At 43.6% G+C, this 16,193-nt stretch overlaps 1 protein-coding gene and 1 pseudogene across 1 annotated transcript; both read left to right on the top strand.

Annotated features, from left to right (window-relative positions):
• The first annotated feature begins 575 nt into the window (after nucleotides 1-575).
• CSTB (cystatin B (stefin B)) lies at nucleotides 576-3,269 on the top strand. The gene is made up of 3 exons (XM_006893945.1): nucleotides 576-641; nucleotides 2,841-2,942; nucleotides 3,141-3,269. Exons 1-3 carry the CDS (start codon nucleotides 576-578, stop codon nucleotides 3,267-3,269), a joined length of 297 nt encoding a protein of 98 aa, XP_006894007.1.
• A 12,632-nt stretch (nucleotides 3,270-15,901) lies between these two features.
• LOC102859463 overlaps nucleotides 15,902-16,193 on the top strand; it is a 4,548-nt pseudogene continuing 4,256 nt past the window's right edge.

Below are 16,193 nucleotides of genomic sequence, written 5' to 3'. Positions count from 1 at the left end.
GACCCTCCTGGGTTCCTCCAGGCTCTCTTCTGTGACAGCTCTCAGAGCCGTCTCGCTATAACGTCTCGGTCATTCTCGGCCCTCCGCCCGTACCCCCACTTCCCGCTAGCCCTGGAAAGCACCGCGGTCAGGTGTCAAGCTACGCTGGACCACACCCTGAACCCCACGCAGGAGGAAGCACTCCCTTCTGCCTGCACTCTCCTCACGCAGGCCACACCCTCTCGACCGGGTAGGGCGATACCAAAATCTACCGGGGGCGACGTTGCTCTACAGAACGCGGGGTTCTCATATGGAGACGGCGCTCTCAAGGGAAAGGCTCCCCAAATCTTCACCGTTCACCCTTGTCATACACCTCAATTCCTGACGGGCGGCAAAGAGCCCTGAGCGTCACCTCTTCCCTCCCTCGCCGCGCTCCTTGGTTCAGCCCATACCTCACGTGACTTCAGGCCAGGGACACACGTGACCGCCGCCCTTATTTAGGCCGGGGAATGGCAAGTTTGCACTGTTCAATCATTACAACAGCTTCTGTCCTTTATATCTGCTCTGTGTTGGCCATCCCTACTCTCGCCGCCAAGATGATGTGCGGAGGGACCTCTGCCACGAAGCCAGCCACTGCGGAGATCCAGAAGATCGCCGACCAGGTGGGACCCCAGGCCCCCAGACACTGGCTTCTCCTGATAACTTGTCCAAGGAGATCCGGGGTTTTGCTGTTAGGACCTGACTGGGCAACTCATAAGGAGATCCTACTCTGATTATCAATCCAGACAGGTACGCTCGAGCCCTGCCTTAGTAAGGAGAGCGCAGGAACAAGTGAAAGGATAAAGCCGAGTTGTTAAGAAGTTCCAATTGCTGTCGAGGCTGGTACCCCCAGGTTCGTCCCAGAGGGCTGTTTCTGAAAATGGAGTATCAGGCTAGGGTGAGCAAAGAAGGAAAGTAGGAAAAGGGGAATATGAGAAGAGAGGATACTCATCTTTTCTGACTTATCTGTGGAGACTAAGGAAATTGCTTCATTCTTTGCTTGGACACAAGGCCATTTCTAGTAACAGGCCTCCAGGCACAGAAGCAGAGTAGCAGTTTGAAGTGTTCTGTACCGTCGATTCAGATCCAACTCGTAGCCGACCCTTCAGCGGATTTTCAGAGAAAGTAATTTTCCCTGATGGAGATTGCCTCTCTTTGTCTCATGAAAATGGATTCGAGTAAAATGTCTTTCAGTTGAAAGCAAAGCTCTCCCTACCCACTAAGCCACCAGAATAGAGGATTTAAAATCATAGTAGAATGCAGTGAAGTGAGAATCTGGCAAAAAATCTGAGGAAATGCTTAATCTTAACTCTACCTCTATCTAACCCTCTGTGTAATAGCATCATCTGACTCCAAATGGGGTGAAGGTTAAATGAGTTAATATATAAAGCCCTATCACCCTTAAATCAGATTTATTTACAATGATATATTAACAAAATTGATTCTTTACCAGAAACGGGCTTCCAGGGAAAAGTGAAACAAACTTTCTTCCTGCTTTAACTTTCATCTCTGACTGGTGTTTCATTAATTCACTTGCATGTGGGCAGCTTAGCCTACGTTGTAGTTGCTCAATTGGTTTTGGTCACCTGACAGTAAAGGGTTGTGAGTCAGATCCATGAGACTTCTGAAAATGTTTAAACCACCTGGCAGGTTCCTTACTCTTCACCACACAGCCCCTGCTATGGAGAGAGCCCAATTGCATAGTATACAGGGAGTGGGGTGTCTGTGTCCCTCAGGCTAGTGTGTTGTTGGCACTCACTCAACCTTGGTGTCATTGTCTGGATGAGGACCATTGCATCCATCTGAGTGCCCACAGGCCCATCCCCATCCATTGGGAACAAGGGGGTTGCTCTAGTGGAGTAGTCCATCTTTGCCCAGATTTCTGGGATCTTGCACTTCTCCATACACAGAAGAAATCCAGTTTTTCTCATTTGCATGTAAATCCAGGAGACTCCCGCAGCAGATAACTTCCTTATTCCCCAACTTAATCTAAATTCTGCAGATTTTTAAACTAAAGTTAACAGACATCTCAGTCACTACTTCAGTGACATAACTGCAGCATGAAGTCTGAATTCAGTGAGTGCCACCAACCTAGAGAACAGCTAGAGCATCTCTAACCCTGGATTAATTACAAACAAACTTACAATCCTCTTCTGGCATCTGGTTGGTCATCTGTTTAAAAACAAAAACTCCAGAAAACAGAATTGAATTCAAGTACATTTATTTAGGGTTAAGCTACCCTAAAGAAGTCATTGGAAAATGCAAGAAATGGCTTTTCAATTGCAAAGAAACTACCTAAATGCCCAAATGAATGGTAGCAGTTAGGATGATTTGAAAGCACATGTGTGAAACGGAAGGTTATCTTTAAAAAGTTCTAGGTAGCCTTTCAAAAGAGTTGTTGTTATAGCATGTTAAGTGAAACAATAAAATAAAACCCCACTCCTCCATCCCAACAAAAACCCAGGATGTAAACTTGGCTACCCTGGTTTAATGTTAGAACTATAAAACATCCATGCCTAGAAAAGAAGGCTGGTAATATGCCAGAAAACTATCCGGACTTTGGTAGAATTAGTAAGAAACCTAAGGTTTTGGTGGTTGGTTTTATACTTTATCATGAAAGCTGATAGTTTACTATGTTCCTCAGTTATAAAGGACAACCATTGCTATAGAAAATATGTAAAGGATTAATTTTTTTTTATATGAGGGATTTGATATTAGAGTTTCATTTCTAAAATTTAGCATGATAACTGAGCCTTCAGTGTATAAATGACTCTAGAAGAAGGGATACCACAAAGTTTTTCCATTCTGTTTCCCTACTCTAGGTAAAGTCCCAGCTTGAAGAAAAAGAAAATACCAAGTTCCCAATGTTTAATGCTGTGGAGTTCAAGTCTCAGATAGTTGCTGGAACCAACTATTTTATCAAGGTGAAGTATTTTTTCAGGGTCTGCTTGCAAAAGGATGGTAGTAGGTGTCCTGAGGGCAGCCAGTTGCAGAGGACTGGCTTCCAGGTCCGCAGCAGCATCCCCTTGCCTTCCCTGCCCACATGTGATGGGGGGCGGGGGAGGGAAGTAGATCTGAAGTTGTGCCGGCACCCCCTCACTTCATTTACTCTCTCTCTCCAGGTTCAGGTTGACAAGGATGTCTTCACGCATGTGCGGGTATTTCAGAGTCTCCCTCATGAAAACAAGGCTCCCACCTTGTCCAGCTACCAGACCAACAAGGCTAAGCATGATGAGCTGACATACTTTTAATTCCTGGATTGATTTGGGTTCATGTGATCATACAAGAAAACAATTCTGAGGTCTGAGAGCATGTACCTGGGACCAGAAGATGAATGTCTCCACGTTGTAATGCTTGGAGTACAAGGGGGTGTCAGAAAGTTTCTCTGCTAGTTCTTCCTAAATTGTTTATTGCATCCTAATGAGTAACCAATGTTTATCATATTAACAAAATTACTTTGAAAGAAGACTAAATATTACCTTGAAATATATATTTTTAATGTCTTTGAAAACATTCTCCTTTGTTGTGTTTTTAATTTGTTCTAAACTGTAATTATAATGTCAGAGTAAATGGAAGGGTGAGGGCCTCTCCCACCCTCACAACCTGACTGTTGCCGACAGCCATTGTGCCCCTGGGTTGCTCTGTGGCAGTAGGTATGTAGCCAGGAGGAATGGTACATTGAGTCAACTCTAGTCACTACGGCCTGTCCCCTCCTGTCACAGCTATCCAAGTTGTGTGGGTTGCAGAGCAGTCAGCTGACCTAATTTGGGGTGTCTCAGGATGGGGGGAGCTCTATCACTTCCCCTCCAGAACCATGTCCTTCCCTCTCTCCCTTCCTTACTGTGTCCAGGCACTGACTAGCATGGACAGATAGCTGTCCTGCCTTATAACTTCCCAGAAGTCTGTGTCTGTCCCCAGTCCTTTCCTATGAGGACCACCTTAGTGCTCCAGTGAGGTGTTCCTCTTCTCCAGGTTCTGCTAACTTAGCTATCGAGTGTGAGAATACCCCCCCCCCGGCCTCCGCCAGCCTGGGGACTGCTGCACCTCTGACTGTGTCTTTACATTTTGTCCATAAGCGTGTGTGCTAAAACTTTTTTTTTGCCACCACAACATGCTAAAGGTAAATAATCCAATAGAAAAATGGGCACAGGATATGAACAGACACTTCACCGAAGAAGACATTCAGATGGCTAACAAGCACATGAAGAAATGTTCAAAATCCCTAGCTCTAAGATGCAAATTAAAACTGTTAGGTTAGAATGTGAGAAAGCTTAATGCAGCTTTATTAAAGGGGGGGAAGTGGAGCTCCCGGGTGAGTTCCTCATCCTGGAGATGCAGAATGGGAAGGCCATCAGCATTTGAGTTCTGAATTCTTCATTCTTGTCTTTGGCCCTCTTTGCCCAGACTAACATCTTAGACTCTTTTAGTGATAAAACAGGGTGATGTACCTTTTGGCTACTTCCTGCTGGACAGGGGCGACGATCTAGGGGTTCAGAGCCTGGAGTGAGTCAGTCTGGGATTAGTGGCCAGGGGAGAATTAAGGTGGTCATCTTCTTGATCCTGTGAAGTAAAACCTTTGGCAAGAATTTGGGCGGTCTTTATAGACGAGATGCTGAGCAGCGGGGGTGATGAAACTGCGACAGAAACAAAGTTACGGGAGCGAAACAAAAGAAAATTTTTTAAGTCCACTGGCAGAAAGTGTTTAGATGCCGAACTAAAGGTTTTATTCTTAGGCCACTGAGAGTTATTAGTTAGCTGGTATTGTGGCTGCTCAGTTACAGAAAAAGGATCTTGAGGCAGAGGTCTTGAGCTAGACTCAAGTGTGAGAGATTTAAGAGAAGGCAGTTCAAGAGACCTTCTCTTGAAAGCTTAGATAGACATTGGCTTTCCATGGTTCCCAGATCTGTGGGTGAGGCAACTGGAATTCCAGAGAGTCCTCTGGAAACCGGGAGTCTCAGGAACTCTTAGGAGTGGAGAGAGGCTATAGACAGCTTGAGCGTCCTCAGAGCCATCATAGCCTGGAAGAAATGCCTGGCATTTCTGGTTGGCCTTCCAACACAGATCTGTGTTTTTTGTGGGTATGTGGGATGGAAGGCCAATGGAACAGATCTGGGTTCTCACGGGGGTTCACAGTGTTTGGGCTGGAAAGCTTAAAAGCTTTGGAACAGAGGAACAAAGGCTTAATATGCCTGGAAATTAATTGGGTCTAGCTTTAGGAGCCTCCAGGAGAAGGAGAGGGAGAACACAGAGATCAGAAAGACAAAAGGGGCAGAGATCTGGCCAGCAGCTGCCCACACAGAGCACAGGAGAGAGGGAGAGCAGCAGAACTTGACCGTTCAGGCATCTCGACACTGCACAGACTGGTTCGGAAGAGAGTAAGGGGCGCCAGCACTCGCCCTAAGGCGGGGGCGCAGCACCTTAACTCATCTCCCGGGTTTTACAGCACCATAGGTTAGGTTAGTGGACTTAAAGAAGAAATCAGAGAGAAAGAGAGAAAGCTTAATGCAGCTTTATTCAAGGGGGGAAAGGGGAGCTCCCAGGTGAGTTCCTCATCCTGGAGATGCAGAATGGGAAGTCACACTGTGAACTTAACTGGGAAGGATTTTTATAAACAGAGTCTTTAGGGAGGGGCATTCCACTCTGATTTACGAGCCACCTGCTAGCTTAGTCAGACAGGCAAGGCCATTTTCTTATCTTCAATAGCAAGGGCCATCAGCATTTGAGTTCTGAATTCTTCATTCTTCTCTTTGGCCCTCTTTGCCCAGACTAACAAAAACAACTATGAGATATCATCTCACCCCAGTCAGAATAGCAAAATTTAACAGAACAGCAAGCAACAAATGCTGACAAGATTGTGGAGAAACTGGAACCCTTATTTACTGTTGGTGGGAGTATAAAATGGTGCAACCACTGTGGAAGGTGGTGTGGCGCTTTCTCAAAAAGTTGCAAATAGAGATACCATTTGACCCAGCAATTCCACTACTGGGAATATACCCCAAAGAGATAATAACTGACATCCAAGCAGATATATGCACACCCATTTGTTCACAATAGCAAGGAGTTGGAAACAACCTAAGTGCCCATCAACAAACAAATGGATAAAGAAGCTGTGGTATAGTCACATGATGGAATACTATGCTGCATTGAAAAACAATGAACTCAGGAAATATTATTCAAAATGGGTGACTCTGGAGAACATTATGCTGAGTGAAGTATCTCAGTCACAAAAGGACAAATACTGCGTGGTGCCACTGTTGTAAAACAGGACTGATCTTGGGGTTGGGGAGAGACTGAGAAAGATGGGTTCAATAATGTATATGGCATTGAAACAGATGAGGGAGAAAACTGTTTAAAAGGGATATGGGATTAGTATTTTTGTCATGACAGGTGTCTAGAGCGAAGGCTACATGGTGGAGTGGACTTGGGAGGAGGGTTTGTAAAACAATGAAAGAATTTTTGTTTTACTTTTCTAAGAGGGTAGTGTACTAGGGGGGAGAGTTGGGAGGGGAGAAAAGTGCAACAATGAATGTAAATTTTTACTGAAATTAATAATACATTTAAAACAAACAAACAAACAAAAACAACCCTTTTTTTCTGAATACCCATCTGATACCTTCAGGATCAGCTGACTGGACACTAGCCAAGGAGCTGTGTTATCACCAATCACAGGCCTTCAGGAACCCAGGGCAGGACACACCCTCTGCTCACTGGACAGACATCCTAGCCTTCTCCTACTCCACACAGGATTCTTGTGAAAGTCGGTTTTCCAAAAGGCTGAAGTTGTGTGTGCTCCGCACCCTTGCTCAGACTCAAGGTTGTGCCCTCCAGGGCTCACAGCCTCATCTGGGCCGAGGAGCCCATGTGCTGTGCTGAGCAAGGCAAAGCTAACGGTGCCTTTCCTGCTCAGAAAGTGTACACACACCCTGTAGCATTCTCATTTCTATCATAATGTGGCACTGTTATAAATCAGGGTAAAATGATTAAAGTGAGACTGTTGTCTTGTGGTGCCACTGAGTCAACTATGACTCCCGTGAACTGTGCTCCATCCTGTGAAGCCCTCACAATGTACATCATGATCAAGCCCATTGTAGTCACTATGACGGTCCATCTCAGTGAGGATCTTCCTCTCCTTCACTGATCCTCCATCTTTCCCACCATGGTATCTTTTCCTAGACTGGCCCTTCATGTTACCTTCTTCTTTTTTTTTCATTTTTAATGAGTTTACAAAGACTTAGGTTTTCCATTCATTGTTACACTTCCCTCCCCCCCCCCAATTCACTCTTCTTGAAAAGTAAAAGAAAAATTCTTTCATTGTTAGGCAATCCCTCCCCCCAAGTCCACTCCACTGTGCAGCGTTCATTCTGGACTTCTGTCATGACAATAATACCTAATCATAAATCCCTTTTAAACAGTTCTCTCCCTCATCTTTTTCAATGCAGTGTATATCATTCCTCCCCTCCTTCTTTGTCTTCCCTCAACCCTGATGTCAGTCCTGTTTTACAACAGTGGCCCTATGCAATATTTGTCCTTTTGTGACTGAGATATTTAACTCAGCATAATGTCCTCCAGGGTGACCCATTTTGCATAATATTTCATGAGTTCCTTGTTTTTCAATGCAGTGTAGTATTCCATTGTGTGAATATACCAGAGCTTCTCTATCCATTCATTTGTTGATGGACACTTGGGATGTTTCCAGCTCTTTGCTATTGTGAACAAAGCCACAATAAACATGGGAGTGCATATATCTGCTTGGATGTCAGTTATGGTCTCTTCGGGGTATATTCCCAGTAGTGGAATAGATGGGTCAAATGGTATTTCTATTTGCAACTTTTTGAGAAAGCACCGTACAGTCTTCCATAATGGTTGCACCATTTTACACTCCCACCAACAGTGAATAAGGGTTCCAGTTTCTCCACAAGCTCACCAGCATTTGATGTTTGCTGTTCTGTTAAATTTTGATATTCTGACTGGGGTGAGATGATACCTCATAGTTGTTATAATTTCCATCTCAGAGCAAGGGATTTTGAACATTTCTTCATGTATTTGTTGGCCATCTGAAAGTCTTCTTTGGTGAAATGTCTGTTCATATCCTGTCCCCATTTTTTAATGGGATTATTTACCTTTATCTTGTTGAGGTGGAAATTTTACCATTCTTGCCTCTAAGGAGCACCCTGGTTGCACTTGTTTGTTCTTTTGGCAGTCCACGGGATTTCTCAATACTCTTGCCAATACCATAATTCAAATTCTTCAATTCTTCTTTAGTCTTCCTTATTCATTGTCCTACTTTTGAACGCATAGGAAGAAATTGAAAATACTGTGGCTTGCATCAGGTATACCTTAGTCTTTAAACTGATATCCTTGCTCTTTGGCTCTTTAAAAGAGGTTCTTAGCAGATTTTTCCAATGCAGCATGTCTTTTGATTTCTTGACTGTTGCTACTGTGGGTGAGGACTATAGATCAAAGTAAAATAAAATTAGCAACTTCAGTCTTTTCTCCAACTGTCATGGTTTTTGCCCATTGGTCCAGTGATGAGGATTTGTGTTTTCTTGCTGTTGAAATGTAACCTATATTGATATAGTCTTTGATCTTCAGAAAGTGCTTCAAATTATTTATATTTTCCTCAAGGTTATATTGTTTGTATCACACAAGTGGTTGATGAGAGCCTTTCTCCATTCTTCTTCAAATAATCTAGCTTCTTGAATTATTTTGCGAGATTATTGTTCCATTACACAAACTCAAACTCTTAACGAACCCTCTAGTGGGTTTTTAAGGCTTTAAAACACATGGGAGAAGATAATCTATCTTCCCCTCCCGCATGAAGCCTCTGGTGGATGCCAGCTGCGAGAGAGGTGTGCAGCCTTTAAGTTTGCAGACTACACCACCATAGCTCCATTGGCTGGAGATAGGGCAATCTACAATTGGATCCAAATCATACAATAGGGAAAATTGCAGATTTGGGTAATCTGATGGCTCCATTATCCCTGCCATCCAGGAAGTCCTCCTTGAACTGCCTGGAGGAGGATTAAAACATTATTGCTGTCTGGGATGTGACTCAGAGCTTCACGTTCTTGCAACACCATGGGGTTTTGTTTCTCCATTTACTTTGGGCCACCAGCATATTCAAGCACTACAGATCCATTCCAGCAGAGTTATAGGAAGGGAACCAGGAGCCCTCACCAAAACACTGGAAGTTGTTGCTGTTGTTGTATACCTTCAAGTTGGAACTGACCTTAACTGACCCTCCAGTGAGTTCTCAGAAGCAGTTAATCACACAGGAGGAGATTACCCATATTTATTCCATGGTGTAGCTAGTGGATTTGAACTATGTCCCTTTGTGTTGACAGCACAATCTCTTACCACTAAGCCATGCACTACTGTACAATAGTTTTCTATGGTACCAGTAACAAAGTACAACACACTGGGAGCTTGAGACCACAGAAATATTTTCTCTCACAGTTCTGGAGGCCAGATGTCCAAAATCAAGGCATTGGCAAGGCCATGCTGAAAGCAAAACAAAAAACAAACCGCAGACTTGTTGCTGTTGAATTGGAACTAAGTCTTAACTCGCTCTCCATTGGGTTTCCGAGGCCATAAATTGCATGGGAGACTACCCCTCTTTCTTCCATGGAACAGCTGGTGGTTTCGAACTGCCATGGAAGTGTTGCCTTTGGCTTAGCAGCACAACTCCTTACAGATTAGGCCATGCTCCCCTAAAGCTAGGAGGATCTAAAGCGGGGAGGATCTTTCTTTGTCTCTTCCAGCTTCTGCTGCTGCCAGCAATAACTGACATTTCTTGCTGTAAGGCCTTGTTATGCAAATATTGCCTTCACCTTCTCTGTGTCTTGTCTTTCTGTCTAATGAGAATGCTTATCATTTAATTTAGATCTTATCTGGGTAATATAGCGTGATCCCTGCATCTCCTTATATCCAGATCTTTCTCGGTCACATCTGCAAACAGTATTTTTCCCCAGTTAAAGTCACATTTATAGGCTCTGGGGTCCAGAGCAGAACTTATCTTTTTGGGTCCTTTTGATTTGCTTATGAACCCATGGACAGGGTTTATACAAGTGACAAGAGTCCAGGGAAGGACTGGAGTGACAGTCAAGTCCAGCCAAAAACATTCTGAGCCTGAAGGTGCCACAGACCCATCCTATAACGTTAGTCTAAAGGAGCTGGCTGCCCCTCAGGTGTTTGGGGCCTTAAGGAGCTACAGACCCACCCCATGGCTTTGTCTAAAGGAGCTGGCTGCCCCTCAGGTGTATTTGATAACACACCTCTGGACTGCTTAGTCCCTTATCCAGTCTACACTGTCAAAAAAATGTTTTCACACCTGTTCCCTCAGACTGCCCAAAGCTGAGGGTTCACCCTGGGCTCAGCACAAGCAAGGATTATCATGCAGGGTGCTCAAAGTGTGACCACAAGTGGAGAGGGAGTGCCATCACTCATTAGTAAGCTTACTGCATTTCTACTTTTGGACAGGTATATAGGTAGAATATAGGAACATATGCAATATTCTAGGTCCAAACTAGGGGATGTAGAGAACACTGTCTCCCTCTTTCCCCAACCTGCCTCCTCAGAAGTGAGCTCCTTGCCCACTTCAGACAGTATCCATCCTCCTTCCATGTGATCCTGCCTTCTGGCGAGTTTCCACATGTGCATGCCACTGTGTCAGCTACTCTGGTTACGATAAACAGGTTCTAGGACCAGATTTGTTCAATTCGTTGCAAGGGTTCAACCTGCACACTGACCTCCTCCCTGCTGCCCAGAGACAAACACAGCCTAGAAACCATCAGCTCTAGTGATGCAGTCCACAAGGAGTTGAGCTCCTAACCCAAAGGGTAGCAGAGGTGAACTGAACCTCGCTAGTGGTTCCAATTCAACAACAGCTCACTGGGTGGAAAAGATGGACAGTCTCCTCCGGCGTGATTCGTGGCCTCTGAAAACCTGCTGGAGGAATGGCAACCAGCTTGAGTTTCCAGCCTGGAAGCTTACTTTCCCAGCATTCTGTGGGACAGTGTTCTGTTGTCATCTGTAGGATTTTTCAGAAGTAGATCAAAGTAGATTTCTTTCTAAGTGTCTTAGTCTTGAAGCTCCCCTGAAACCTGTCCACCATTGATGATCTTATGGATATTTGAAATACCATGGCATTACTTCAACATTCTCTTGAAAAAGAGTATTACGATTTTAGGGCCAATGAGTGACCAGCCTCCATGGTCTCCTCCTGCTCAGCAGGCAAGCTGTCCATTCAATTGGGCTAATTGAATTTATATTTTGGAAGGGCAGTGTTGGGGGTTAAATGATGTCTCCTCAAAACATTGGCATTACAATGTTCATTATAAAATAAGGTTATTATAAAGATGGAGAAGAATGGAGAAACCAAAATAGATGTCAGTTGTTGTTGTTATTAAGTGTTGTCAAGCTGCTTGGGTCTCCTAGCAACCCTACGTAAAACAGCTCTGAACTTTGCTCTATCCTGTGCCAACCTCATTGTCTCTGACATGCCCATTTCCTTTACTTCAGCCACTGAGTCAATCCAACTCATCAAGGATCTTCCTCTCTTGCGCTGTCCCTCCATCCTCCCAAGCATGAAGTCCCTCTCCAAGGACTGCTCCCTCCTTGTAACATGTCCAAAGTATGTCAGATGGAGCTTCAGAATCCTTGCCTCCAAGGAGCAGCCTGGTTTCACTCACTTCAGGATGAACCTGTTTGTTTTTCTAACAGTCTATGATATATTCAACACTCTTCTCCAGAACCACAGCTCAAAAGCATCAATTCTCCTTCTATCATTCCTAGTCATTGTCCAGCTTTCTGATGCATAGCAAGTACTTGTGAAGACCATGGCCTGGATCATCGGGCTCATCTTGGTCTCCAGACTGACATTGTTTCTCTTTAGTACTCTGGAGAGGTCCCTGACAGCAGATTTCCCCAATGTGATTCATTTTTTTTTATTTCCTCGATTACACTCCACTGTTGAGAAGCCAAAACAAAGGGAAGAGATGCTTAAGTAAAGGGGCTGGATATGGTTTTGGCTAGGAAATGAAGGCTGTATGAGGATTTAAAATTCTCAGTTCACATCAGAAAGAGAGAGAGAGAGTGAGAATGAGCTGATTTTTTTTAGCTGAATTTTTTTTTTTTAAAAGCTGAATGGAAGGAATTCAAAGCGCAGCTAGAGAAGACAAAGTATTATAATAGAATGTGCAGAGCTGGAATTGGAGAATAAAAAGAGAAGAACTCGCCCAACATTTCTCAAGCTGGAATAACTTAAAAACAAATTCAAGGCTCAAGTTGAAATACCGAAATATGCTGTGGGCAAAATATTAACTGATCCAGGAAGCATTAAAAGAAGATAGGGAACAACTATTAGATACCATCTCACCATAACAATAATAACAAAGCTCAACAGGGTAGCAAACAACAAATGCTGGTGAGGTTGTGGAGAGACTGGAACACTTATTCACTGCTGCTGGAAGTGTAAAATGAAACAAACACTATGGAAGGCGGTCTGGCACTTTCTCAAAAGATTGGAAATAAAAATAACATTTGACACAGAAATTCCACTACTGGAAATATACTCTAAAGAATTTTGCTTATGTGAAACCTATACCTAGATTAAGCAACTGTTGTCCAAAGAAAGCAAGAGCCCACTACATGGTCTAAAATCAGGAAAGGTGTGTGTAAATGTTGTGTCTTTCTCCATAACTATTCAATCTGTATACTTAGTGAATAATTGGAGAACTGGATTCTATGAAGAAGAATATGGCATCAAGATTGGAGGAAGACTCATTAATAACATGCATCTTGCAAAGGACACAATCTTGCTTGCTAAAAGTGAGTAAGACTTGAAGAGTTTACTGCAGAAGTTCAAAGAGTACAGTGTTCAAAATGGATTATATCTCAGCATCAAGAAAACAAAAATTCTCACCTCTACATTGATAAGCAACATCATGATAGATGGAGAAAAGATTGAAACGGTCAACAACTTCATCTTATTTGCATCTACAATCAACACATTTGGTACTAGCAGTCAGGGAATCAGGAAACTTATTGCATTGGGAAAGTCTGAAGTTGGGGACCTCTCCAAATTATGGAGGAACAAAGATACCAGTTTGACGTGCCTGTTTCATGCCATGGTCTTTTCAATCACTTTCTAGGCATGTGAGAGCTAGACTATAAATAAGGATGGTGGAAGAAGAATTGATGCTTTTGAGCTGCTGTGTTAGAGAAGAGTGCTGAATATCCCATGGAGGGCCAAAACAAGAAACATGTTTTGAGGAAAGTACACAGCCAGAGTGCTTCTTAGAGGCAAAGATGACAAAGCTTCATCTCACAAATGCTGGGCATGTTGTTAGGAGAAGCTGTTCCTTGGAGAGGGACGTCATGGTTGGAAAGGTGGAGACTCAGTAAAAGAGTGGAAGACCCTCAACCAGATGGATTAATACAGTAACTGCTGCAATGGGCTCCAGTATTTCAGCGATGATGAAGATGGCACAGGAGAGGACAGGCATCAGATCTGCGGTTCGTAGGGTCACTATGAGTCGCTTGTTGGCACCTAACAATAATAATAGCACATATAAACTAAATCCTGATCTCCATATCTGTGGATGTAACTCCATTTGGGAGCTGAGTTTTCTGGTTTTGTTAAAATTCTATTGTTAGTAAGTGTTGGACCATGGACTGCTAGGAGAACAAACAGGTTTGTCCTGGAGAGGATGAAGTTGGGCTGCTCCTTGGAGGCAAAGATTCTGAAGCTTCGTCTGGCATACTTTGGGCATGTTGCAAGGAGGGATCAGTCCTTGGAGAGGGACATTATGTTTGGGAGAGTGGAGGGACAGCGCAGGAGAGAAAGACCCTTGATGAGATGCATCGATTCTGTGATTGGGGTGGTGGGAATAAGTGTGTTGGAGACAGTGAGGTTGGCACAGGATAGAGCAGGGTTTAGGGCTCTTGTACACAGGTCGCTGAGTCATAAGAGACTCTACAACACATAACAACAACAATTATTAATTTAATGAAAGTTTACAGAGACTTTGGATTTCCATTCAGTCATTGTTGCTCTTTTCTACCTGCCCACCTCTCCCCCTCAATTTGCTCTTCTCTTTGAAAAGTAGAAGAAAAACTCTTTCATTGTTATACAATCCCTCCCCTCAAGTCCACTCTGCTATGCAGCCTTCATTCTGGACTGCTGTCATGCAATAATACCTACTCATATGTTCCTTTTAAACAGTTTTCTCTCTCTCATTTGTTTCAATGCAGTATTTTTTTAGGTGAAAAGAGCAGATAAAGGCACAGGGACAAGCAGCAGCTGACGAGGACAGATGCCGTCTGAAGATGAGGCAGCTGAGAAGCTTACAAAGCCACGGATTCTGGGAGGGCCCGGCTAGAGAAGCCGAATTAGGAATTTTCCTACAGAGTTGACACACAGACAAAGCCACCCCCTAAATCTGGTGACCTGAATTTGAACCTCTATTTAGCCTTTTGAACTGTGAGAAGATAAACTCATTCAATTCAGCCACCCATTTGTGGAATTTCTGTTATCGCCGTGCTGAGAAGTTGGGGTAGTTTTGAAACTTCACTGAAACCTGCCGACTGTGAATGACCTTACTTGTGTTTGAAATAGGAATGGCCTAGCATCTAGCAGCAAAACAACACTCCTTTGAAAAAAGCATGTCCAATTTTTTTGACCACAAAGCAGAAGGTATGGCACATGCCCTGAGTGCCACTCGGAGGGGTAGACAGCAGTTTAAATCAACAGTTGTTATTTCTGTCACCAGCTATGACAGATGATTCAGCAAGTTAAAATCAATATTTTTTTCAAGGATCAAGATACTCAATTCATGGATATTGTTATGTTCTGTCAAGTCAACTACAACTCATAGGAACCCTATGAACAGTGGCTCTGAACTTTGTCCTGCCCTGTGCCGTCTTTACCATCTCCAACACACTGACACTAATTTGGTCTATGAACTTGAGCTTGTCTTTAAAGGAGTCCTGGTGGCCTAGTATTAAGAAGCTGTGCTGCAATCCCAAAGGCATGCAGTTCAAATCCATCAGCTGCTCTGTGGAAGGAGGATGGGCAATCTCCTCCCATGAGATCTATGGCCTCTGAAAACCTATTGGAGGGTCAGCTATGGTTCATTTCTTGCTTGGTGATTCACAACAACAATTACATGGCAAGCAAATAATTGTTCTAATATGGCCCTGCTCCATGCTGACCTTTCCTGAAAGGATCACTGAAGACTGGGTGCTATAGCAAAGTACAGCTGTCAAAGTGTCTGAGGTCTCAAAGACATCATAAAACAAGCAGCCGTCTGAAAGAGCCATTGACTAGTCTACGCAGAAGATAATCTGTGGTCAAGCAGAAGGAACACGTGAGAGACTAAAATCAGTGGCACTTGGTTTGTGTGTAAACAATGCAGTCTAAAAGCGGAGCCTGAACTCCTGACTTGAGTCTGCAATCCAGGCTAGAATATTCAGTTTCCTTTCCAAATAGCAGTTCCTTTAACACTGGTGCTGGCTTAGGTCATACACTTGAAGGACAACATTACAGCATTGCTTTCTCTGAGGTCCTCCCTGTGCAGGATATCAAATCTGTTTTCAAAGGGTCTTTGTTATTATAGACAAGTAGATAAATGCAAACTTGTGCCTGAAGGGACTTGAGATACAGTGTTATTCATAAATCTTTACAATGAACTCCACAAACAGACATGATGGAGGAAGAATTGGATACCTGAATTTGTCATCCTGGGACCACTCTGCAATAAAATGAATGGCATGAACCTCTTAGCCATAAGCCATAATAAAAAAAAACTTAAAGAACTGAGTCATTGAGCTTGAGGGTTTATGATAATAGTCTCAGAAGACATCTAGACCTTTGGTATACATAATGTGTAAAGATAATGTTCTCCTTTCCCCTGGCTAGCAGTATGGAGGCTGCACGATGCCTGAAATTACAGTAAAAGAAGTGAACCAGCAGGGGCAGCTCTGGCAGCCTTCCTCAGAAAGTCCGGGAATGGTGCAACCACTGTGGAAGGCAGTATGGTGCTTTCTCAAAAAGTTGCAAATAGAGATATCATTTGACCCAGCAATTCTACTAATGGGAATATACCCCAAATAACTGACATCCGATTGTTGGTAAAAAATTTCTATCTCCTCTTCATTGGCTCTGGTTGTTGGTG

The sequence above is a fragment of the Elephantulus edwardii genome, unplaced genomic scaffold (genome assembly GCF_000299155.1).
Source record: "Elephantulus edwardii isolate Elephantulus edwardi_28Jun2011 unplaced genomic scaffold, EleEdw1.0 scaffold00133, whole genome shotgun sequence".
In the NCBI taxonomy this organism is placed as follows: Eukaryota; Metazoa; Chordata; class Mammalia; order Macroscelidea; family Macroscelididae; genus Elephantulus; species Elephantulus edwardii.
This window is presented reverse-complemented; position numbering and strand designations above follow the sequence as displayed.

Excerpts from the sequence above, each read along its gene's own strand:
- CSTB (XM_006893945.1), top strand. The coding sequence starts at position 576 with ATGATGTGCGGAGGGACCTCTGCCACGAAGCCAGCCACTGCGGAGATC. Across the intron at positions 642-2,840 it reads TCCAGAAGATCGCCGACCAG|GTAAAGTCCCAGCTTGAAGA; the intron begins GTGGGACCCCAG and ends TCCCTACTCTAG. Across the intron at positions 2,943-3,140 it reads GAACCAACTATTTTATCAAG|GTTCAGGTTGACAAGGATGT; the intron begins GTGAAGTATTTT and ends CTCTCTCTCCAG.